The sequence below is a fragment of the Ictidomys tridecemlineatus genome, chromosome 4 (genome assembly GCF_052094955.1).
Source record: "Ictidomys tridecemlineatus isolate mIctTri1 chromosome 4, mIctTri1.hap1, whole genome shotgun sequence".
NCBI classification, from domain to species: domain Eukaryota; kingdom Metazoa; phylum Chordata; class Mammalia; order Rodentia; family Sciuridae; genus Ictidomys; species Ictidomys tridecemlineatus.
The window spans coordinates 210,124,011-210,148,951 of NC_135480.1; the positions used below are offsets into that span (position 1 = coordinate 210,124,011).

Sequence of the window (24,941 nt, forward strand, 5' to 3'; positions counted from 1 at the left end):
GACACATATGCATGGTGGAATGGTTTTCAAACAGCATGACTCATGTAACAACACAGATGAAACTTAGCTGTGTTTTGTGAAGTGAAGGAAACCAGACCCCAAATGACATGTGCTGTGTGTGCTAGGGTTTGTTTGTTTTTTTTTAATCAGGAATAAGTATTGATTTTTTTGTTAAATGATTTTTCTGTGAGTTGACATGCTTATTGATGTTTGCCTTTTATTCTGTTCTCTTAATGAATTGTTTTTTAGCCATTAAACCAACTGTGCATTCCTGGGATAAATCCTGCTTGTTCTCATTTTTTAATCCCATCTCACTGTCCCCTTAGTAACCCCCTTCCTCCAATCCAGTTTGCTAGTCTTTTGCTGAAGTTTTAATGTTTGTATCATAAGAGATATTTGTCTGGCAGAATTGTAGTGGCACACACCTCTGATCCCAGCAACTTGGGAGACTGAGGCAGGAGATGTCAATTTCAAGGCCAGCCTTAGCAATTTAGGGACCCATGTCTCAAAAAAATTAAAAAAACTGGAGATATAGCTCAGTGGCAAAGTGCTTCTGAGTTCAGTTCCTGCACAAAACAAAAAAGATATTGTCCTGTGAGGTGTCTCTCTGGTGTTTAGATCAGTAATACTGCCTCACAGTACATTGTGGAGAGTTCCCTTTTTAATATTTGGAGGGGTTTGTGAAAAATTATAATAATTATTCTTTGAATGTTTGGTAGAATTTACCAGTGGAGCCATCTGGTCTTGATCTTTCCTTCATGGGGAGTTTTTATTTCTAATAGAATTTCTTGACTTCTTAGAGTTTTATTCAGATTTTCTGTTTCTTCTGTTGGTTTTGGTAGCTGAGACCTTGTCCATCTTAGCTACATACACATTTAAGATTGTTCTATCTTTGTGATGAATTTACCCCTTTATTACTAAGATATGTCTTCCTTCATCCCTGATAGTACTGAAATATGTCTAGTTTAATAGGTCTGAGGTCTTTCCAGCTTTCTTTGCCTAAGAATTGCATGTTTTTTCTCATGCCTTTATGTCCCACCTGTCTGTGTGGTAGTGATTTTCTGTGTGGTGCCATTGCCCAGCCAGCTGGAGAAGTGAGATCGACATTGCTGTGACTTTTGTGTTGGTTATTCATCTTTTCAAAGTTTGTCTGTCTGTGTTGTGTTGAAGGATGTACTGGGTATGGAATTCTAGGTTTATTAGTCAGCTTTTAGTCACTGTGGCAAAGTACCTGACAAGAATGATATTAAGGAAGAAAAGTTTATTGTGGCTCACAGTTTCAGAGGTTCAGTCCATGGTTGACCAACTCCATAGCTGTGGGCGTGGGGTGAGGCAAACTATCATGGAAGAAGGACGTAGAGGAGGAAAGCAGCTCAGGACATGATGGCCCAGGATCAGAGAAACTCTGCTCACCAGGGACAAAATGTAAATTCCAAAGGCACAGGCCCAGTGACCTAGCACACAGTTAATCCATATCAGTGGATTAATTCACTGTTTTGCTTAGAACCAGAAGTCTGTTTATCTTTTTCTCAGTATGTAATTTGCCTTTTCTTCTCTGGCTGTTTTCAGATTTTCTCTTTCTCTCTGATTTTTGGCATGTTGCTAGAAGTTTGTTAACTTTCTGGGATCATTGATTTTTGTAGTTTTCCTCAAGTCTGGAAATACTTGACTAAAGTGCCCCATCCCCCACCTTGTATGGGGATTGAACTCAGGGGCACTCACACTGAGCCACATCCTCAGCCCTATTTTGTATGTTATTTAGAGACAGGGTCTTGCTGAGTTGCTTAGCACCTCGCTTTTGCTGAGGCTGGCTTTAAACTTGTGGTCCTTCTCCCTCAGCCTCCTAAGCCAATGGGATTACAGGTGTGCCTCATGCCTGGTACCTGACTAAAGTGTGTGTTTTTTTTGTTGTTGTTGTTTTGTTTTCTTTTTGTTTTTTTTTGTTTGTTTGTTTTTTGGCTATTACTCCTTCAAATATAGTTTTGCTTCTCTTTTTCATTTTACCTCTCCAAGTACATGCATGTTTGCTTCATGTCATTTCACCTGTCAGTCAGGCTTCACCCACTCATTTTCACCTTTCAGTGCTTTATTTTGCATAGATTCTAACAATGTGTCTGAGTGCTCTTTCCTCTGTCTAATCTGGTGGTAGTTTTATCGCTGATAATCTCCTTTCATATTGGCCATCTTTCATTTCTAGAGATGCATTGTAGGGGTGCATGTAGAGGGTATGTGTGCCTTGTTCTCTGTGTGTTTCAGTTTAAGCTTGGCACCTGTCTTCCCTGAGTACTTGTATTTCTTGTTTTCTTGTATGTCTAGTAGTCCTGATGGGATGGTAGATACTTTGGCAGTGTTTGTGGATTGAATATGTTGGGTCTGGATTTCTGTATTAAAACAAAGATTGTTAGGCTTTTCCAAGGCACTTGATTTATTAACTTGCAAAGTTTGGCTTCTTGTTGGTTTGTTACTAGTCCTTTTTTAGCTTGAAATATAGTAACTTTAAATCCAGGTTGGTTGTTGCTCTTGGCTTGAAGTCTTTGCCAAATACCTGTGTGATCACAGAGAATTCTCTTTTACACTTGTCAGACTTCTCTCATTTGACACATGTAAGGCTCGATATGGAGTCTTTTGATTCATGAACAAGGTATACCTCTCCTTTTTTGGGGTGGTGGTGGTGGTGGTGGTGGTACTGGGGATCGAACCCAGGTCCTTGTGCATTCGAGGTAAGCACTCAACCAACTGAGCTATATCCCTGGCCCATTTAAAAAAAAATTTATTAGTTATTGATGGACCTTTATTTATTTGTTTATATATGGTGGTGAGAATTGAACCCAGTACCTCACACATGCTAGGCAAGTGCACTACCACTGAGCCATAATCCTAGCCCCACAGCCCATTTTTATTAGTTTTTGATAGCTTCACATTGTATCTCAGCATACAGGTTTTGTATCTCTAATTACTTCATGTGTTCTTATGCTGTTTACAATTTTACTTACCAGTTGCTCATAACTGATACACAGATTTGCAGTTTATCTTTTGCTGTTGAATTGTATTTTGAGATAATTATAGATTTACATGTGAGAAGCATTGTACATGTGAGAAACATTGTGAAGAGATCCCGCGTATCCTTCATCTGTTTCAACTAATGACAGCATCTTGCAAAACTGTACACAGAATCAAAACCAGGTTTTTGACATGAGTACAATGCACCAGACCTATTCAGATTTCTCAGTGATTTGCACCAGTTCCCCCCAGCCCCGCGCCATCTTTCTTTCATTGAATCCAGGAACACTGTCCCACTGAGCTATATCTCTAGGCCTTTTTAATTATTTTTGATTTTGAGATAGGGTCTCACTAAGTAGCTGAGGCTGACCTTGAACTTGTGTTCCTCCTGCCTTGGCCTCTGGAATCTCTGGGATCACAGGTGTGGTAACTGTACCTGCCTACTTTGTGTATTTGCTTCTGTGTCTGTCACGTATATCCATAACCACGGCCATGACCATGGTGAGGTGCACAGCATCCCTACCATGGGCTCCTCCTCCTCACCCTTTGGAACCTCCCATTTTGTTGCTTTCTGCTGTCATCCAGTAATCTGTTCTCCATTTCTATAGTTTTGTCATTTCAAAATGCTGTATACATATGCTTGGTAACCTTTTGGGGTCAACTTATTTCATTCAGCATAATTCCCTGGGGTGCATTCAGGCTTTGTTGGGTATCAGTGGTTTGTTGTTCTGTGTTCCTTAGTCATGTTCTATGTGTGGATTCCCACAGTTCACTCAACCATTTACTCACTGGAGGACATCTGGGCTGTTCCCTTGTCTGTCATGGTGAAACTGCTGCAGACGCTTCCTGACACGCTTTCTCTGGGGCTCTAGCTCAGGAGTGAGGTGCTCTTGTGGGTCAGTGCACGTTTAGCTGTCTTTCCTGGTTTTAGCGTTCCCAGCATCATTGTGAAGGCCCCAGTTCTCTGCACCTTTGCTGATATTTTTGTTGTGGATTAGATTTGCTACTTAGTTTTGAGGGTTCTTTGTGTGTTCCGGGTACTAGTCCTTTGCCAGGTATGTAGCTAGTGGGCATTTCCTCCCTGTAGAAGTCTTTTCCTGGGCTTTGAATTTTGGTGAAGTCTGATTTGTTGCTTTTTTTATTTTTTGGAATTTGTTTCTGTGTCAAGGCTGACTCTTTGCTAGTTCTGGGCCCCTTGACTTTTTCCCCTAAAAGTCTTGTTTTCTGATATAAATTTACATTTCTTTTCATTTGGAGTTAATTTTTTAAAGGTGTGAGGTTTAGCTTGAGGTCATTTCTGCAGTCTGTCTTGTGTTCTGTGGGCTTTCTAAGGTCAGTCCTCGGTGCTGGTGGCCTTTTCATAGACCCTAGGGATCTTGGATCCTGTCATCCAAGTCCTGTGGCTGCTGCTTTCTGACCTGCATGATTACTTCTGTTTTGCTGCACCCTTCAGAACCTTTAGGGTGATGTTGAGTGGGAACTGTGAGCACAGACAACCTTGCCTAAGAGGCTGGCTGTGGGTTTACTGAAGCCTGTGTCAGCTTGAGAGAGCTTCCTGCTATTTCTGCTTTGCTTAATTTTTATCAGAAATGATGTTTTTCTGAATCTCTTGGGGTGATTTTTGTTAGTTTTTTATTTTAGTTTGTCAGTACAGTGATTACATTGTTTATTTGACTGTTAAACTAACCCTGCCTTCAGGAATAGACTCTTCTTTACTGGACATATTATTTTGTAAAATGTGTTTTTGGTTTTGGTTCATTCTACATTTGTTTAGAATATTTTCATGTATATCTATTCAGAATATTGGCCTGTGGTTTTCTTGTGTTATGCCTCTGTCTAGTTTTGGTCTCAGGGTAATACTGACTTTAGAGAATAAGTCCATTAATTTTATTTATCTTGTCAACAAAGATCAGTTCTTGGTTGTGTTTACTCCTTCTGTTGTCTGCTTTCTGTCTTGGCAGTTCATGCTTCAGTCTGTGCTGCTTTTTCCTCTTCTCACTTTCATTTGGTCCCTTACTTTCTCTGGTTCCCTGAGCTCTGTGCTGAGTCTTTCCTCTACCTTCCACACAGGGCTCATGGCCTGTTTCCTGGTGAGCTTGTTGAGCAGCATCCTTCACATCCTGAGAGCTATGTTTGCATTTTCTGTCAATTCAAGATACTTTGTAATTTCCCTTTTGGTTTATTCTTTGTCTCATTAAAAGTGTGTTTTAGTTTGGTTTCTAGTTTTCAGAGAGTTGGGGGTTTTATCAGAGTTCGTCGTTGTTGTTGATTTTTAATTTCTTTCCTTTGCAGTCAGAGCACACTTCATCTCACTTGAAGTTAGTTGAGGTTGGCCTCTAGCCTCTCAGTGAATGTGCATATGTTGTGTGCTGAGTCCTGCCTGGGTCAGGCCGGGCCTGCTGCTGACTGGCAGATCAGCCTTCTGAACCTTGCTGAGGAGACTCTGGGCTGTGGGAATCTATGACCTCAGCTGTGGAATCGGTTCCCCTAGCAGTCCTAGCAGTGTTCAGTTCTTGCACTTTGAAGTTCTTTTGTTGTCTCCATGGAATGGTATTGTGTACCTTGTTAGACTTCCTTGCTTTGATATTAAAATAGCCACTCCAACCTTTTACAAATTTACTTTTGCATGCCTTTCCCATCCCATTTCTTTAATCTGCGCTTCCTATTTTATTTAATGTAAGTTGTGGGGATATTGCTCACTATGCAGCTTCTTGTCCACTTGAACCATCTGCTGCCTTTGAATTTGTGTATTAAGCCATGCAGTGAACATTTTTATTTTTTATTTTTATTTATTTTTTTGTGGTGCTGGATTGAACCCAGGGCCTTGTGCATGCGAGGCTACCATTTGAACTATATCCCTAGCCCCCAAATTTGAACTATATCCCTAGCCCCCAAATTTCCTTTTTGGTGTATTTCCTGTTTACATTATTTCCCCCCTTCTTGTTAGGGTTTCTGTCTCTTCTTGCTTGATTAAATCAGTTACTTATCATCTAGATATTAACCCCTTGTTAGTTTTAGACATTTCTTAACCTTGCCTACTTATGTTCCTTGTAGAACAAAAATCTGAAATTCCAATATAGTCAGATCTTTTTCTTGTCATTATTCATGCTTTTGATGTTTTATAAATTTCCCCTGACTATAGGCTATTCCATTTTTCTGTGTTTTCCTCAGAGTGTCAAGGACAGTATGTCCACATTTCACAAGCAGAAGGGCTGCACAGGGTTGCTGGGACCTGCAGGTGGGGACTCCAGCCTTGAGACTAGGCACCCGTGTCTGGGGAGGTGCCTTGGTCCTCAGCAACCAGCCTCGGCTGCCTGGGCTGTGGGTCATGCTCTGCACTGCCTTTGCTGGGGGATCTGCACGACTGTGTGCTCTTCCTCTGTAGCAGGAGTTATGTGTGGCTCTCCTTATTCTCCTCTTCACAGTGAACTTAGCTCTTTCTTCTTTTTCAGTGTCACCCAGTACCACCTGTTTTTTCCTGATGTATTTCAGGGTCAGGCGTAGAATTCCTCAATGTACTAACTGGAAGTCTTATTAGAATGGCACACATTTATAAATTTGATTTGAGGGGACTTGACAGATTTGTGTGAATTTGTCATACCATTCCAATGTGCACCTAGGTCTTAAATAATCTTGTCATTTTTTTTATACCTGTGTAGTTTTTCCTGCTTTTGTTAATAACATCTTAGTTTTTAACTTGTATTTTCTAGTTAATGTTCATGTAGAGAGTGGCTTTGAGTGGCAGGGGCTGTGACTCAGTGGCTGAGCGTTCGCCTCACATGTGTGAGGCATTGAGTTTGATCCTCAGCACCACATAAAAAAATAAATAAACAAAAACCAAAGATATTGTGTCCATCTACAACTAAAAAGTTAAAATAAAATAGAGTGGTTTTGAGTTTGTAAGTTGATTTGTTTTGCAATTTTGGGATGGAAGGCAGGGCTTTGTGCTTGCTAGACAGTTGTTCTTCTATGGAGTTATATCCCCAGCCCTACGACTTGATTTTGAATTCAGCTGTATGGCTTTGTTCATGTGTTTTGATCACAGGTGGATTCTGTTTTTCAGTAGATGAGAGCATGTTAGGTGCTGATGAGAGCATTTGTGCCTTGGTCACTAACCTTCACGCTTTTCTTTCTTCTCTTTCAGTGTCACCCAATACCACCTGTTTTGTTTAGCACTAGTGGTTTTAATAGATGTTTGTATGTTGTTTCTGGGCTTACATGGAATTGATTTAACCTTTCTGAGTGAAGATATATTGCTGCAGAGTTTGGGATATAGTCTTCTCCAAGTTAAGGAAATTTCTACATGTTCTATTTTGCTGTGTGTTAAAAAAAACTTATTAATTGCGCTTTGTTTTTCAGAAACCATTTGTTATTTGTTGCACATGTATCATGTGCCAGGCCCTTTTTATGTGCCCAGGTTACAGTAGTGAACAGAACCTTTGCTCTCATAGAACTTAGGGGTGCAAGGAAGATGACCAACATGTTGAGCAGTGGAGAATGCAGCATGTTAAGTGGTAGGTGTGAAGAAGAGTCCAGCCAAGAGCAGAGTGGCCTAGATAGAGCCTAGACCTTGGCCCAGGCTTTTCCTGCCTCCAGGGATGTCATCATGAGTTTTCTGCCTCAACTCATAGTATTCTTCAGTTTTCTGGTGTGAGTGCGTTTCTTGTTTCTAAGCATCCTGGTTGTGACTGCTAGAACTGTCAGACCCCCCACCCTACCCCCCGCATCCGCAGGGTACACAGATGGGCGTTCTGAAAGCCATCCTTCCTTGGGCCTGTTTTTTTGCTTGTTTGTGTACAGCTGCTTTTGGAACCTCGTTGATACCTCCAGACAATACTCAGGTTTTCTTGCCGTGGTGATTCCTCACACTTACTTGATATCCTGTTCAGGAAGCAATCTCATTTTAAATCCATTTGAATTTAAGTGTTAGTTTGTAGGTGAAATGAAAGGATTTCAGTGGATAGTTTTATGTCAGCCAGTCAGAAGCATTGTAACTAGTGCTGGTGGTGGTATTGCTTGTGTGGGGGTGGGGTCCCAGCAGTCAGTGATGCTCCTTTCTCCTCTGTTCACAGATATTCCTATGGCTGCTGATGAAGGTTCCGTAGAGAAGCAGGCGGGAGAGGCCTCCATGGCTGCAGATGGTGAAACCAATGGATCTTGTGACAACTGTGACACCAGTCACCCAAATGCAGCCAGACACACTCAAGAGAGCACAAGAGCCAGCCCACAGGAAGGTACCAATAGAGCAGCACGAATAGCGGAAAATGGGGTTTCAGAAAGAGAACCAGAAGTGGGGGTGGGGAAGCAGAACCACGTCACAGCTGACGACTTCATGCAGACTTCTGTCATTGGCAGCAATGGGTACTTCTTAAATAAATCGGCCCTGCAGGGGCAGCCCTTGAGGACTCCCAACACTCTGGCCTCCTCGCTTCCTGGCCATGCTGCGAAAACCCTTCCTGGAGCGGCTGGCAAAGGCAGGACTCTAGGTGCATTTCCACAGACACCAGCTGCAGCGCCAGCCGTGCCTGGGGAAGGAAGTGCAGACACAGAAGACAGGAAGCCCACGGCCCCTGGAACTGATGTTAAGGTTCACAGGGCACGCAAGACCATGCCGAAGTCCATCCTGGGCCTGGTAATTTTGTGTCTTCTCTTGCCATTTCCCTTCTGTCTGTCTTCTCCTATGTTAATGATGGCAAGCCAACTTCTCTGCATTCAAGAGAAAAGCCAGCAGATGGCAATGGTCATCTGGCACTAACTTTAGGCCACTAAAGTTAAATAAAGTGTAAAGAAGTGGTAATCTGATGAGGTGGTCACTTCTAGGCCTGTGATCAGTTAGGGGTTTGGCTGATGCCTCGGTGCATGAACAGCAAGGCCAGATGGCACTGTCTCTGCCTTCTTTTGGGGATTTGTTCTCCCTAGAGGGTTCTCTTGGCTTCGAGTGAAGATGTGCCAGGCATTTTGAAGGAGACGGTTTTCCCTTCTTCTGTGGATCTGGAGGCTTTCATTCCAGCTCAGGAGGACTCAGCACCCACTGTTTGAGAAGTGAGAGGAAGTGAAGTTGGTCAGGACCATGGTATGACAGAAGTGTGGGCACAGAGGGCTGTGTTGAGGTGTGCCGGCTCATGCTTGCCTTGAGAGCAGACAAGTCTTACATCTTGAGTGTCTGAACACGGGCAATATGTACCCAAGTTTGACCCCTACCATGCTGGCCTTTTGCTTACCACCAGTCTCACATGGTGTGTGCCTGATAAATTTCTTCCAAATATCTACAGTGCTGTGGTTTGATGTTAATTTGGCTCCAATAGATTTTGGGTTTATGGTCACATTCCCTCAGAACTTCTGGTATTTGGCATTGCTGGTGGCATTCTGAAACTGTCTTGTCCTTCATGAGTAGACCATCTGCTGTTTCTTCTGCAGCCCTTAGGACTCCACATCTGGGACCTTCTCTTGAGGGCCCTGCCAGTCTGAGGAATTGTGTCATCAGCACCAGGAAAACGCATGTATGATTTTCTTTCCATCTCCTTCCATAGAACTCCTTTTAGGTGGAGGTTGGGTCTTTTTTCTATTTGGACAGTGCCCTGCCTGCTTTCTGCTTCTAGCATTGTTCTTTAACCTTTTACATTCTTCTGTTCATTTTATACGTGTGTGTGTGTGTGTGTGTATGTGTGTGTGTGTGTGTGTGTGTGTGTGTGTGTTTGGTACAGGGGAATAAACTCAGGTGCACTTAACCACTGAGCCACATCCCCAGCCTGTTTTTTTTATTTTTTTAATTTAAGAGACAGGGTCTCACTGAGTTGCTTAGTGCCTCGTTAAATTGCTGAGGCTGGCTTTCAACTCGAAATCTCCCTGCCTCAGCCTCAGCCTCAGCCTCAGCCTTCAGAGCCACTGGTATTGCAGGCATGTGTCACTGTCCCCAACTCTGTGTGCTTTATTTTGACATTTTTTTCATACCCAATAATTCTGACTAATCGTTAATTAAAAAATTTCTTATGTCTCAAATTTTGTCTTATCCTTCAGAAGATATCATTGTGATTTTTCCATAGTTTCTGTCATGAATTCTGATTCTTCAGAGGAGCTCTGTTGGGTGGTAGCTCTTGCTCTTGGTGATCTTCTCCAGTGCTGATTTCTCTCCCCAGGGTATGCTTGCCTTGGCTTCTGTGGCCTTGGACCAGCCTGACTGAGTACTGCATGGGTCTGTGGTTGTGGTGGCCATGGGACAGTGTGGAGCTTCACTGCCAACCACACACCTGAAGCTGGGTTCTGTAACCACCAGGTTCTCCCCTCTGTTAGCAGTGTGCTGGTGCCTCCTGATGCCCTGATGCAATACCCACCAGTTGCCCTGGCCCAGGGGCTCCCCATTTCCCATTGGCCTGACTTAGCTCTAGCCTTTCACTGTTCTCTTCTGTACATTGTCAGAACTTGAAAAATTTAAAAAATAGTTTGATTCACAGGAAGCAACAAAAATAGTATAGAAATGTGCTATGTACCCTTTGCCCAATTTTCCTCAGTGATAACATCTTACATGTTGGAATGCAGTGTTGTAACTGGGGTACCGACACTGGTGTGATCCATGGGTCTTACTCAATTTCACCATAACTTGGATGTGTGTGTGTGTGTGTGTGTGTGTGTGTGTGTGTGTGTGTGTGTGTGCACGCGCGCGCAGAGGGGCATAGCCATCACAGTCAAGGTCCCTGATCCCTGGCACTCTCTAGATCATTCTCCATTTCTGTAATTCTGTTATTTCAGGTGTTGTTCAATATGTGCAGTGTATGACTTTTTAAAAATTTATTTATTTTTTAGTTGTAGTTGGACACAATACCTTTATTGTATTTATTTGTATGTGGTGCTGTGGATTGAACACAGGGCCTCACATGTGCTAGATGAACGCTGTGCCACTGAGCCACAACCCCAGCCCCATACAATGTATAACTTTTGGGGGGCTCTTTGCACTCAACATAATTTTCCTGAGATTCTCCAGGTTGCATCAGGAGCCTGCTCCTCCTTAGGCTGCCCAGCTGTCCGTGGTGTGGATAGCTGCAGACTGGCCACTCACTGTTGAAGGACTTGGACATTTCCAGTTTGGTGCTCTTAAAGCTGCCCTGAGCATTTATGTACGTGTTTTTGTTTGCATATACATTTTCATGTTTCTCAGTTCAGTATCCAGGAATTGCTGTGTTGCTTGTTGATTGGATATTCATTTTGGTTTTCTCTCTTTGGTGCCAGGAATTGAACCCAAGGCCTTGCATATGCTAGGCAAGTGCTCTGCCACTGAGCTACACCCCCAGTCCCTTGGATGTTCAGTTTTATAAAGAACTTATAAGCCATCCCTGTTCCCTAGTGGCTGCAGTTTGTACCCCTACCTCATGGGACTCATCCTGTTTCTTACATCCTCACCAACATTTGGTTTTGCGTGGCTACTGTTTTGGTTACCTGATGGGGTGTGGTGGCATATTGTCCTTGTTTTACTCAAACATCCTCATGCCTGTAATGTGGGACATCTACTCAGTGCTCACTTGTCAGCTCTTGTCATTGCTGTTGAAATGTCTCTTGCACCATTTGCACTGCCCCCCCATTTTTTTAGTATTGTTTGGTTAGCTTTGAGGTTTTTTCCTGAGTATGGATCCTTATCTGAGGTGTCATTTTTGTAGGTTAGTTTCCCCATCTGAAGCTTATCTTCTTCCTCTCGAAGGATCTTTCTCAGAGCAAAAGCTTTTCATTTAGATGTAGTCCAATTTATTAGTTTGCTTTCCTGGACTGCGCTTCTGATGTCAAGCATCACGATGTCATTCTGATGTCTAAGAACTCTTTGCCTAGTCTAGATCTTGAGGATTTCTCTCCTAATTGAACTATGCACATACCAGGAGGCATTACTGTGGCATGCTTTTAGCTTTCTCCTCTGGCTTTGTGCTTCCACACTCCACTCCTTCCACACATGCCTACCATTGGGCTCTAGGTGTGGGGTGGGAAGTGGCCCCATCCATTCTGCCACTGTACTAGGGGAAGTTCTTATTAATGGTGCAAATTAGTGTTGAGTTGAAGTTGCAATGAAATATCCAGCTGTGAGAATTCACTGGCTGGGACAGAAACTTGAACAGTAACAGGCCAGGAGGGGAAAGCCTGTGGCAGAGTTGGAGCAGAGAGTACAGGGTGTGCTGGGCTCTGCAAGGACATAGCCCATGTGCCCTGCCTCCTGGTGCAGCAGGTCATTTCTTCTCTCATGGTTCTACCTTGTGAGACTGCAACTGCGAGCAGAATCTGATTCCCCACCAGGCTCAGGAATTCTCAATTTTCTTTGTTAGATTTTTGAAAATTACTTCTGAAATGAAAGAATAGGTTTTTATACCAAAGTGAGAATTAGCCTCATGTGGCTGTCTCCTCTTAAGGTCTTATTTTATGTGTAAGTTAGGATCTTACTGTGCTCTGAGTGCTGAGTGGATGAATTTTATAGCTGAATGCTGCACAGGCTGCGTGGCAGTGTGTAGGTGACAGCAAGAGCTAGGTTCTGAGCCCTAGTGGTTACTGCCTGATGCATCTGAGAAGGGCTTAGACAATACTGTGGTGGGTTAAATGGTGGAGGCTGCAGAAGGAACTGCCAAGTTTGAACTGTGATTTGGAGGAGGGAAGGGAGAGTTAATCCCTGGGGAAAGGAAGGGTATAGGTGCCATCTGCTGTGGAGCAGGTGCTATCACTGGCAGTGCAGCACTCGAGATGGTGAACTGGGTTGGTCTCCACCAGGGGAAGCAACAGGAAGCTGTATAGAGCTGTGGTTCTCACAACCTGAGTCCAGTGTAAGTTTCTGTCTGGGTGGACTTTCTTTTTTGTCACAGGATACCACACATGGGGTGGTTTGTAAAGGGCAGAGGATTGTTCAGCTCTTGGTCTAGAGGCTGGGAAGTGTGAGAGCATGGTGCCAGCATCTGGTAAGGGCTTCTTGCTGAATCATAACATAGTGAGGCAGAGCAAGCCTGCCAACTCAGGTCTCTTCCTCTACCACAGGGGCCCTCGCAGGTCTCTTCCTCTACCACAGGGGCCCTCGCCTGACCTCATCCCATCCTAATAACCTTCTGGAGACCCCACCTCCAGTTACCATTAACGTGAATTTGGGGATTCAGTTTCCAACTTGGGGCCTTTGGGGGACACATTCAGGCCATAGCAGGTTCCTAGCTAGATAAGCACTGAGATCAAGTAATGTGACTTGTGTATTCTGGACATTGGGTGAGGTATCAGGCAGCTTTCTTGTGGGCTGAGGAAAGAAGTGCTCTCTTTGAGAAGCTTTCTAGGTGCCTTGCCAACAGCAGGGCGCGTGAGAGAGGCTAAGAGTACAAGATAGCAGCACATGTGAAACAGAAAGCAAAGTGCACTTGAGATGTGGTGAGAGAGGGTTTGAGGTAGAGCTGCAGAGCCTGGGTGAGAGGGCAGAGAACACACAGCACCCCTGCCCTGCTTAGCACTCATCTTTCACTGGTGAGATGTACAGTTTGCTGTCTGGAACTCCCCTCTTTGCCTACCTACCTGACTGCCTGCCTGCCTGCCAGCCAGCCACACTTGTGACCTCATGAAGCATGTCCTCACTTAAACCCATGAGTGTGGAGCACAGCACTCATCAAGTGCCTCGAATTACAGTAATTTCTGACTTGGGCCACTTCTCCCTGGTCTCATTGCCAGGAGATGGGGATGCTTTGTCTTTTATGGGAGAGGGTGAAAACACACAACATTGACCATCTCTGAGTGAGCAACCTGGTGGCACTAAGCTTGCTCACACTTCTGCACAGCCTTCACCACCATCCACTCTTTACAGTGTGTCCCAAACAATGCATATTCCCCCCTCCCCTCCCCAGCCACCAGCACCCCCCATTCTACTTTCTGTGATTTCAGCTACTCCGGGTAAGGGACGTCAGGGGAGTGGAGTCACCAGAGTACTTGTGCTCTGGTGCCTGATGGCCTCAGTTCGCGCTGCAGAGCACCCTTCCTTTGTGAAGCTGAGCAGTGTTCCACCCCTGTGGACGGGCCACACTCTGCTGCTCCCTTCACCCACCAAAGGGCGCCGGTGCTCTGGCTGCTTCCACCGTTTGGCTCTGGTGATAATGCTGTGACACACTGAAGACCCTGTCTTCAGTTCCTCGGGGTATATCCAGAGTGGAACTGCTGGATCATGTGGTGATTCAACATTTAGTTTTCCCTCAGCGGCTGTGTGGCTTTTCACTCCCAGCAACAGTGCACACGCTCTCCAACACACGCTCTTCTGGTGTCTTGCCTGGATGGGAGCCGTCCTGGTGGGTGGAGGTGGCATCTCATGGTAGTCTTGGTTTTCATTTCCCTCATGAGTAGTCACGTTGGGCATCTCTTTCTGCCTATTGGCCGTCTGCACATCTCCTTGAAGAGACTTCTGCTCAAGTCCCTTGCCCATTTTTGAGTCAGGTTTTCTGCTCTTTTGTTGCCAGGGAGTTGCAGGGCTTCTTTTTACCATCTGGAGAGTAGTCCTTGTCACACATAAGGTTCCAGATGTTTCATCCTGTTCTGTGGAATGGCCTTTTACTGTTAGGAGTAAGGAATCAAATCAGTACATAGGCAGTTACCTTTTGACACGTGGAACTTTTTAAATTCGTACAAAGTGCAACTTGTCTAGTTCTCATGCTGCCAGTGCTTTTGGCGTCATATCCAAGAAGTCACTGCGAGATCCCACGCTTTGAAGTTGTCCCTGTTGTTTCCTTCTCAGTGAACTCAGAAGGAAGTTTCAGGTCTCGCCTTCAGGCCCTGCTGTCCTGGGATAGTCTTTATATGCAGGTGAGACAGGGCCCGCCTTCTTGCTTCTGCGTGTGGATTTCCAGTTTTCTCAGGATTATGTATCAGAGGAAACCTGTCTGTTCTACTTATTATTTATGGAAACTACTGTGTGCACAATAAGATTTTGTCAGCTTGAGGTGTTTTGAGGTCAACCTCTCGAGGTTATCTGTGAATATATGGAAGCAGATAGATGGAGGTTCACTGGAGTCTAGGCTGTGTGGAATAAAGGCAGGCTATCCATCCATCGTGAGGTGGTTATGGTGTCAGCATAGCTGCCTACAGGCTGCTGGTGCTTTGGAAGGCTAAGGCTAAAGACAGATTCAAGTGCAGCTAGCTGTTGTGGAATCCATGCTGTTTGGAGATCTTGCAGGTCTAATTGTGGCAGCTGTGGAGGCACTCCTAGAGAGGTTTCGGTGCTTCCATTTTGGGTGTTTTTAGCTTAGTCATACTGATTGCCTAAATCAGGGGCTGGCAGACTTTTTCTACAAATAGCAGATAAGATGATATTTGAGGTTCTACAGCCACACAGTCACTGCAGATGCTTCTTTTTCCCTCTCCCTCTGCCCCTCCTTCCTCGTGATCCTCCTTACCATTATACCTGGAAATACTGTTCTTAGTTTGTGTGGTGGCTGGTAGCCTGACCTTCGTCATCCAGCAGATGCCTAGGCATACATGTCCTAGCTCCAGGTGCTTCTTTGATGATGTCCAGGTTGCATGGATTTGTAGATTTTCTGTTTCCCCATAGTGGCTCATCTCTCACTTGAGGGGAATTACTGGGGAAAAGAGCTGTAATTTTTGGGTGCATGTTATTTCAGCAATCATCTTTTGGCTTGTTGTCATAGTTATTAATTGTCTTTGTTTTGAAGCATGCAGCCAGCAAGGATCCCAGGGATGTTCGAGAAGCTAGAGACCATAAGGAACCAAAAGAGGAGATCAACAGAAACGTTTCTGACTGTGGACGACAGCAGCTTTTACCCCCCTTCCCATCCCTTCACCCGTCACTACCTCAGAGCCAGTGCTACATGGCCACCACAAAGTCACAGACAGGTAAAAGGGTCCACCAGCTGTGTTTCTTTCTGAATGTATGTCTTGAGCTTCTGCCTTCCAGGTGCAGTGTGGCTGGTGTCACTGAGCACTGGCCTGCGCAGTGGAGAGGCAGTGCCTGCCTTAAAGCCTTTCTTGCTGCCACCTGCTTTGCCTCTGATCTGACGTGAATATTGTATTAAAACTGACTTGGTCTGGGTGGAGGACTCTGGGGTTGAGAGCACTCCTGGTCCTGTGTTGGATGCTGTTGGAAGCACTAAGTGTGGCCAAAGTGTGAAGAGTTGTCTTTTGCTCTGGCTGTGTCACCAGCCAAGTTACTTGCCCCTGGGTACTTCTCCTCAGCCCCCTGGTGCTCATGCCTCTCCTTGTTGGTTGAGTGGACGGACACTTGATTATTGTTGGGGTTCTTTTGTAGGAGTTGGCAGCATGTGGCCTCATAGGGAGCTGCCACTGCATGTGTGTGGAGTGCCCTCCCTGAGGAGATGGAAGGCTCCCTGTGGCACAGGCCAGCCATGAGTTTGAATTTGAAAAGGGCCTGCCAGCCAGCCTTCCTGAAAGTTGAACCTGGTTGGCCTGGTGCTGAGACTATTGGCCTTAGGGCTTTACCTGGGGAATCTCACCTGGCCACAGGTTATGACTTTTTTTAAGTTGTAAATGAACACAATACCTTTGTTTTATTTATTTATTTATTCATTCATTCATTTGTTTGTTTTATGTGGTGCTGAGGATTGAATACAGTGTCTCACGTGTGATAGGCAAGAGATCTACCATTGAGCCATAACCCTGGCACCAGAATATGACTTTTTTTTGTTTTAAACATTTACTTTTTAGTTATAGGTAGGCACAATATCTTTATTTTATTTTTATGTGGTGTCGAGGATCAAATTCAGTACCTCATACATGCTAGGCGAGTGCTCTACCTCTGAGCCCCAACCCTAGCACCAGGATATGACTTTTAAAATTCAAATTAAAATAATTTTAGACTACCACAAATGTCGCATAAATTGTTCAAACAATTCCCATGTTCCCGTCACTCCCTTTACCAAAAGACACAATTTTGCTCCTCTTCCCAGTACATAATCATTTTGTGCAACATGAACTGTGCTACAAATAAATGCCCTTTTACCTCTAAATAGTTAAGTGTTTTTCCTAAAAATAATGCATTGTGTCTCTGGAAATAAGGATGTTTTCTAGCTTCTTACAGTGCAGTGATCAACACCAGGTCTGTGACAGTCACCTAATCGTAGCACATTGCTAACTTTACTGATTTCTTAGTAATGTCCCTTATGGCCAAAGAAAAACACATCTGATCCTGGATCCCACAGTCACTTGTCTCTGTTGTTTCTTGTTAGTTTCCTATTAGTTTGAAGCATTCCTGGTCATTTTTGACTGTGGCATCTTGAGAATACAGGCCAGGCTCTCCATAGAACCTCTCTTAGATTGCTTTTCACTGTGCCTCAGGACCAGGTATAGGTCTTGGGACACCACAGGTGACTGACCTATATCATTAGGAATTGTGTTTTGGTGGCCTTTTGACTTATTAGGGCATGGCAGGGTCTTACATGTTGCTCCATTATAAAGGTTGTCCCTAGCATGTATCTTCAGGAAGAGTCTGAGGTTCTGCAGGTGTCCTGTTCCTTATCACAGCCCACCAGAAAGTGCTGTAGGGCAGGGTCCACATGGTGGTTTTCTGTCTCCATCACTGCCTTTCAGTTGCATTTATACTGAAAGGAAGATTCACTTCCCACCCATTTATTTTTTTATGAAGTTATTTTTTTAATATGTATTTTTTTTTTTTAGTTGTAGATGGACACAATACCTTTACTTATTTATTTTTATGTGGTGTTGAGGATCGAACCTAGCGCCTCGCATGTGCTAGGCAAATGTTCTATTGGTGAGCCACAATCCCAGCCGCTTATTAAGTTATTTTTGTAGTTGTAGATGGACAGGATGCCTTTATTTGTTTCTTTTTATGTGGTGCTAAGGATTGAACCCAATGCCTCACACATGCTAGGCAGGTGCTCTACGGCTGAGCAACAGCCCTAGTCCCCTACCTGATACCCATCTATTTTTAACTTTTGACTCGTGTGTCAGATTTCTGTTGTTATAACAAATAACTGAGATTTTATCAACTTGTAAAGAGAAAAGTTTCAAAGGTTTGGTCTGTGATTGGTTGGCCCCATTGCTTTTAGCTTGGGGTAGCACACTGTCAGAGCATGTGGTGGAACAGAACCAGTCACCTCATCTCAGGAAGTGAGAAGGGACTAGTCCCTTGCTCCCCTTTGTGGACACACTTGCTGCACTGATGCTCCCAGTAGGTCCCACCTCGTAAAGGCCCTACCACCTCTTGGTAGCACCACTCTGGGTTCTAAGCCTTTAACACGTGAATCTTGGAGGACGTTTAGGATCCAAACTGTAGCACCTCATAAACTCTCATTTGGATCTTTGGGTTGTAGTATATTACTGTCCTTGTTTTTCTGCTCCAATCATCTCAGGTTTTGTCAGCGGGGTCCTTCAGCTGGATTCCGGATCCTCGGATGTGGCCCATCACTCTCTGAAAACCTTCTGGCTGGTAGGGATGGCTCAGGTGCATCTGGCCCTCTTCTTCCCAGGCTGGAACCGGCAGCCTCCATAGGGAGCTCTGGATCTTCCTGTGGGGACATGGCAATTAGGAAGCAGAATCAGTCTTGGCCCCTATTGCCTAGCTTCATGGCTCTGTGCCTTCAGCGCTGCTTGTTTCGGGCAGCTTACCTGGTATTCACAAAGCTCTGTAGCATCTGCTTCTCTCATGTGGTTGTGGACTGGCAAGGAATGTCACAGCAGTCAGTATTGCTGTTCACATGCTAATGCTTTTTTTTTCCTTTAATTTAAGCTTCTTATTTCATCATCTTTCTAAAGTGAAATGCTCAATGTGTTCATCAGTTCTCTAGTTTATCTTCCATATATTTCCATGAAGTTTGGTTAATTAGCATATTAATTTTGGGCTAAGCATGTGAAATCACCTCCAACTGTAGGTACAGTATGTTCTGACAGTTGGTTGACTTCTCTGCTTCCCAGGTAATAGGTGTGCCCCCAGCCCCAGCTATCTTCTGTGTCGCCTCAAGGCTTACCTCATCTCCCCGGGCCAGAAAGAGTTTCCCAGAGAGGAGTGTGCCCTGTTTGGGTCCCGTCTCACTTCAGCTACTAACACACCTCTAGCATTGCTGAGAGCAGGAGGCCTGCCTGGAGGGCAGCACCACAGTCTTCTGGCAAGTGTCATTGTCCCTACCAGGTGTCCTGGATGGAGGGGACGTGGAGGCCACTGTTGATATGGTGGTAACAGGTATAGGCCTTTTGCAGCAGTGTCTATGTATGCCAGGAACAGCACAATTCAGCACTGTTCCGCCTTCAGACCTTGCCGTTCTCAGTGTTGCCTCCTGTGGGCATGTGTAGAGCCAGCATTGGAGTGTCTTGGTCAGCCTTAAAATTTTACATTACCTCTTCACTAGTCTTGGCATTGCTGTGGTGGTGGTCAGAGGAGGCTGTGTTCTTTTCCCTCTTGCTAAATAGTGAGCTCACCACAAACAGGGTGGATGTGCACTTTATGGTTGGAGTCACGGCCAAGCTCTGTAGGCAGCTGTGCCTGGCTTGGGTGGCTGAGGCTCCACAGGACTTGTACCTCACCCCTCCATTCTTCATTGTCAGACATGGATGACCCAGTGCTCATCATAGTGTTAAATCACCTTCAGCGAACCACAGCCTTGGTGGGCACCACACTGCTCAGCTCTTGGACATCCAGAATTTGGCCTTAGGTGGATATTGGTTATTTGACAAAAACTGATTAGCACCTTTCTCAGCAGCTCTTTCTGTTTACTTTTCAACTGCAGAGTTGTATGATTAAAAACCTATTTCAGAGGGTTCTGGAATGATGGTGGAGCAGGATAAAGCAGAACCAACTCTCCTCTGGACCACAGCTGCCCTGGTACAGTCTGTCTACTGTAGGTGGTTGTGTGTGTGTGTGTTTTTGTCCTGGTGATTGAACCCAGGGGCTCTCAACCACTGAGCCACATTCCAGCCCTTTTGTAAAGTTTTAATTTTAAGACAAGGTCTTGCTAAGTTGCTTAGGGCCTTGCTAAGTTGCTGAGGCTGGCCTTGAACTTGAAATCCTCCTGCCTCAGCCTCCCAAGTTACTGGGATTACAGGTGTGAACCACAATTCCTGGCTGCTGTAGCTGTTTTGAAACTCAAGTTTGTGAAAGGTTTGCAGGTTAAGTCTGTGGTGGCACTTCATGGCAGGAGTGTGGGGTGGAATAGTAACCGAAGTTGAAGTCAGTTTTATCTTGTAGCAAAGCCCTGGTCCATGTGTTGCTGGAGCAGCCTACACTCAGCCTGTGGGAGCCTGAGTGGGCAAAAAGGGTACTGTCCTCCAGAAAGCAGCAGCCTGTGTTCTGACACAGGATCAGACCAAGAGGCTATGCCCATGTGGTCACACTTCCTTCCATCTTCACAACCCTCTTTCCCAAGTTTTTTTTCTCTCTCTCTTTTTTTTTGCCTTTTGGGATCTGAATATTAAGGATTAGGATATTCAAAAGAAACAGTATATGGGAAAATTGTAAAGACAGTGTGTGCCCAGGGAAAGGTGCTCACTTAGAAAAGAAGTGACAAAACCTTAAATTTACCCCATAGTTCTTGGCACAGAGGTAGCCCACAACTATCAAAAAACCCCAAAACAGTCAATAGCAGCAAGAAAGAACAGCCAACTTTGAGAAGGGGAGAGAACCTGCCTTCCAGAGTTGCTACCACTATATTATATGTCTGTTTCCAACTGATGTGCAATAATACATGCAGAAAAACAGAGGGCATTGTGGCCCACTCAAAGGAAACAACAACAACAGAAACCTTTCCTGAGAAAACATGATGATACATCTCCCGGATAAAGATAGAAGCAGCTTTCCTACACATGGTCAAAGAACTGGAGGGAGACATGGAGAAAGTTTAAAAAAAAAGATAATGTAGAAACACGATGGAAATATTAATGAGGTGAAAACCTTTATAAAGAGGAACCAGATATTAATTTCGTTTCTGAAAAGTACAGTAACTGAAATGAAAAATACCATACAAGGATTCAAAGGAAGATCTGAGCAGGCAGAAGAAAGAGCAAACTTGAATATAAGATAATGAAAATTATAAAGTCTTTGGATCAGGAAGAAAAAAAGACTAAAGAAGACTGAATAGAGCCTCAGGGTTATGTGGGACACTATCAGCTGGGCAGTGTGCACTTTGTGGGTGCTCCACAAGTAGAAGACATGGTAGGAAACTTTTGCAGAACTTCTGCAGATGAAAGATGTGAATATGGCATCCAAAGAGATCAGCGAACCTCAGGGTAAGATGAACTCAAGTCCCACACTGATACCCTAATCCAGCTGCTGAAAGGAAGGGTTTTGAGAGCAGCAGGAAGAATGTGACTCTTCACATACAGGGTCCTTGGTGGCACCCACAGATTTCTCATCAGAATCTTTGGATGCCAGAGGCTGCAGGCTGATGTATTCCAAGTACAAAAAGAAAAAACAGAACTGTCAGCCAAGAAACCTATGTCTTTTAAGAGGCGGGAAAGATTAAGATAGGCCCAGATAAACCCAAGCTGAGAGAGTTTACCACAGTGGACTGCCCTGTAAGAAATGCTCTGCAGGTTGAAATGAAAGGATCTTACACAGTAAATTAATTGTATAGTATAGATCTCAATAAAGTAAACATATGAGCAATTATAAAAGCAAGTGTTATTATAAAAATGGCTTGTAATTCCATTTTGTGCTTTCTGTAAGACTTAATAGATCGGTGCATTATAAAAAAGCAGTTACTAGGGGCTGAGGCTGTAGCTCAGTGATAAAGCACTTGCTTCGCATGTGTGAGGCACTGAGTTCGATCCTCAGCACCACATAAAAATAAAGATATATGTACAATTAAAAAATATACATAAAAATATTAAAGATAAAAGCGGATACTAGCCTTATTATAATTTTCACTTGTAATTCTCCACTTTTTCTATGTAGTTTAAGAGACTAATGCATTTAAAAGAATTAGTTTTTGTTTTGGTATGTACAGTGTATAAGGATGTACTTTTGTGAAAACCATCAAAAGGGGCAGGACTAAGAACTGTAGCGGAGTTTTCATTGTTTTATTGTAGTGAAGCTGGTATAAATTCAAAGTAGAGTGTAAAAATTCTAGAATGTCAAATGTAATCCCCACAGTAATGACAAATAAAATAGTCATAGATACATACAAGAGAAAATATAGATTTAAACATTTCAGTTTTAAAAAGTCAACTAAAGGCAAATGAAGACACTAAGTGCATCCTTAGCAGTAGCTAATTTAATTGTAAACAGATTAAGCACTCTAATCGTAAGACAGATTGGCAGAATGCATAAAAATCACATGATCCTATTATATGTTCTCTACAGGAAAAACACTTTAGATACAAAGACACAAATATATCAAAAGTGAAAGGATGGGGAAAAATGTTCTATGCAAACAAGAACCAAAAGACAATAAATGTGGATATACTAATACCAGATGAAAATGAGTTTTAAATCAAAAGCTTTCAAGAAACAAGGAAGGATGCCATCTGTTAGTAAAAGCTTTAAGACGGCAAGAGTATAATAATTATAGCTAGGGACCATGGCTATACCTGTACTTCCAGTGAATTGGGAGACTGAGGTAGGAGGATTTCAAGTTCCAGGCCAACCGGGGCAACTTAGCAAGATTGAAAAGTAAAAAGTATAGTAAATAAAAACATTTGAGTACCTAATGATAAATCTTCCAAATATATGAAGCAAGAATTGACAGAATTGGAGAGGGAAATAGACACTTTTACAGTGGTAGTTGTAGATTTCAGTACTTACTATGAGTAATGGATCGTGCAGCCACACAGAACGTGGCACCATGAACTCACTAGATCTGCAGACATACATGTAGCCCTCTTCCCACAGCAACAGGATATACAGGCCTCACTAGGGCCCATGGAATTTCTTCTAGGACGGACCATGCTTAGGCTGCAGATTAAGTCTCATTAGATTTAAGAAAATAGAGATTGAAAGCTTATTATTAATCTACTGCAATCAAGACAGTATGGTATTGGAATACAGGCAGATGTGGATCAGTGGAGTAGAATAGAGAGCTCAGAAATAAACCCACCACATCATTAATTTTTGGCAAGGTTGTCAAGACCATTTCATGGGGGAAAGGACAGCTTCCCAAGGAACAGTCCTGAGAAAACTGGAAATCCACACGCAGAAGCAAGAAGGCGGGCCCTGTCTCACCTGCATATAAAGACTATCCCAGGACAGCAGGGCCTGAAGGCGAGACCTGAAACTTCCTTCTGAGTTCACTGAGAAGGAAACAACAGGGACAACTTCAAAGCGTGGGATCTCGCAGTGACTTCTTGGATATGACGCCAAAAGCACTGGCAGCATGAGAACTAGACAAGTTGCACTTTGTACGAATTTAAAAAGTTCCACGTGTCAAAAGGTAACTGCCTATGTACTGATTTGATTCCTTACTCCTAACAGTAAAAGGCCATTCCACAGAACAGGATGAAACATCTGGAACCTTATGTGTGACAAGGACTACTCTCCAGATGGTAAAAAGAAGCCCTGCAACTCCCTGGCAACAAAAGAGCAGAAAACCTGACTCAAAAATGGGCAAGGGACTTGAGCAGAAGTCTCTTCAAGGAGATGTGCAGACGGCCAATAGGCAGAAAGAGATGCCCAACGTGACTACTCATGAGGGAAATGAAAACCAAGACTACCATGAGATGCCACCTCCACCCACCAGGACGGCTCCCATCCAGGCAAGACACCAGAAGAGCGTGTGTTGGAGAGCGTGTGCACTGTTGCTGGGAGTGAAAAGCCACACAGCCGCTGAGGGAAAACTAAATGTTGAATCACCACATGATCCAGCAGTTCCACTCTGGATATACCCCGAGGAACTGAAGACAGGGTCTTCAGTGTGTCACAGCATTATCACCAGAGCCAAACGGTGGAAGCAGCCAGAGCACCGGCGCCCTTTGGTGGGTGAAGGGAGCAGCAGAGTGTGGCCCGTCCACAGGGGTGGAACACTGCTCAGCTTCACAAAGGAAGGGTGCTCTGCAGCGCGAACTGAGGCCATCAGGCACCAGAGCACAAGTACTCTGGTGACTCCACTCCCCTGACGTCCCTTACCCGGAGTAGCTGAAATCACAGAAAGTAGAATGGGGGGTGCTGGTGGCTGGGGAGGGGAGGGGGGAATAGGCATTGTTTGGGACACACTGTAAAGAGTGGATGGTGGTGAAGGCTGTGCAGAAGTGTGAGCAAGCTTAGTGCCACCAGGTTGTTCACTTAGAGCTGATGAGGTAGCCAATGTTATGATACACCACAAAAGTAGAAGTGGGTGGGAGAACTTATATCATTCAGCTTGAATCTCCACCCTAAACAGAAATTAGGGATTATTTTTTATCCAGCGCTCCCACTGCACCATGTAGTCCTTCACCTCTGAGCACTCCCAGAGAGGAGTGAGTGTGGGGTGCTGGACTCTCTGGAGGCAGGTAGAGCCCAGAATGGCCTGGACTCACCATGGGAGCCCATGGACAAGTAGGAAGGAGGAAGGTGGCTCTGCCTGGTAGGGCATGGGCTGTGAGTCCTTCCCCCAGGATGATGGGCAGTCCGGCTCTTCTCCTGAGACTTAAAGGAAAAAGTCAATTTCAGGCTGCAGAAGCAGCTGTAGAGGTTTTGGGGGAGCCTCTTCTCTGTGTGTTTGCTCTTTCCCGCCAAGCCTGTCTTCTTCCTGAAGCATGCTGGCTGTACCCCAGCAGCCCAGCCTCGTGGTGCAGCAGCTGGGCGGCCTCCCCATCCCTCCCCACTTCATGGGTGTCTCCTTGCTTACCTGTGTGTGGATGTACCTCCCAGAGCATCCTGAAAAGTCATCAGTTCTGTGAGTTCTTTCCCTGGGCTCTTGATCTGATGCTCCTTGTGCTCTGGTCCTGTCTAAAGCAGTCTGGACTTCAGATCTCTTCCCAAGGGTCCCTTGAGCCCCTTCAGATCCTAAATGCTAACCTTTCCTGAGCTTCTTTCTTGGCCCTGACCTTTCTGGATCTTTGGGCCT

General features: G+C 44.4%; 1 protein-coding gene across 7 annotated transcripts in view; it reads left to right on the forward strand.

Annotated features, from left to right (window-relative positions):
- The window catches only part of Ehmt1 (euchromatic histone lysine methyltransferase 1), a 157,903-nt gene that overhangs the window by 56,787 nt on the left and 76,175 nt on the right, over nt 1-24,941 (forward strand). For all 7 annotated transcript variants that reach the window (XM_078048823.1, XM_078048821.1, XM_078048822.1 and 4 more), the window contains 2 exons: nt 8,073-8,632; nt 15,651-15,831. In XM_078048823.1, the coding sequence (XP_077904949.1) occupies nt 8,081-8,632; nt 15,651-15,831 (733 nt within the window). In that variant the 5' untranslated portion in view covers nt 8,073-8,080. The remainder of the gene's footprint in view (nt 1-8,072; nt 8,633-15,650; nt 15,832-24,941) is intronic.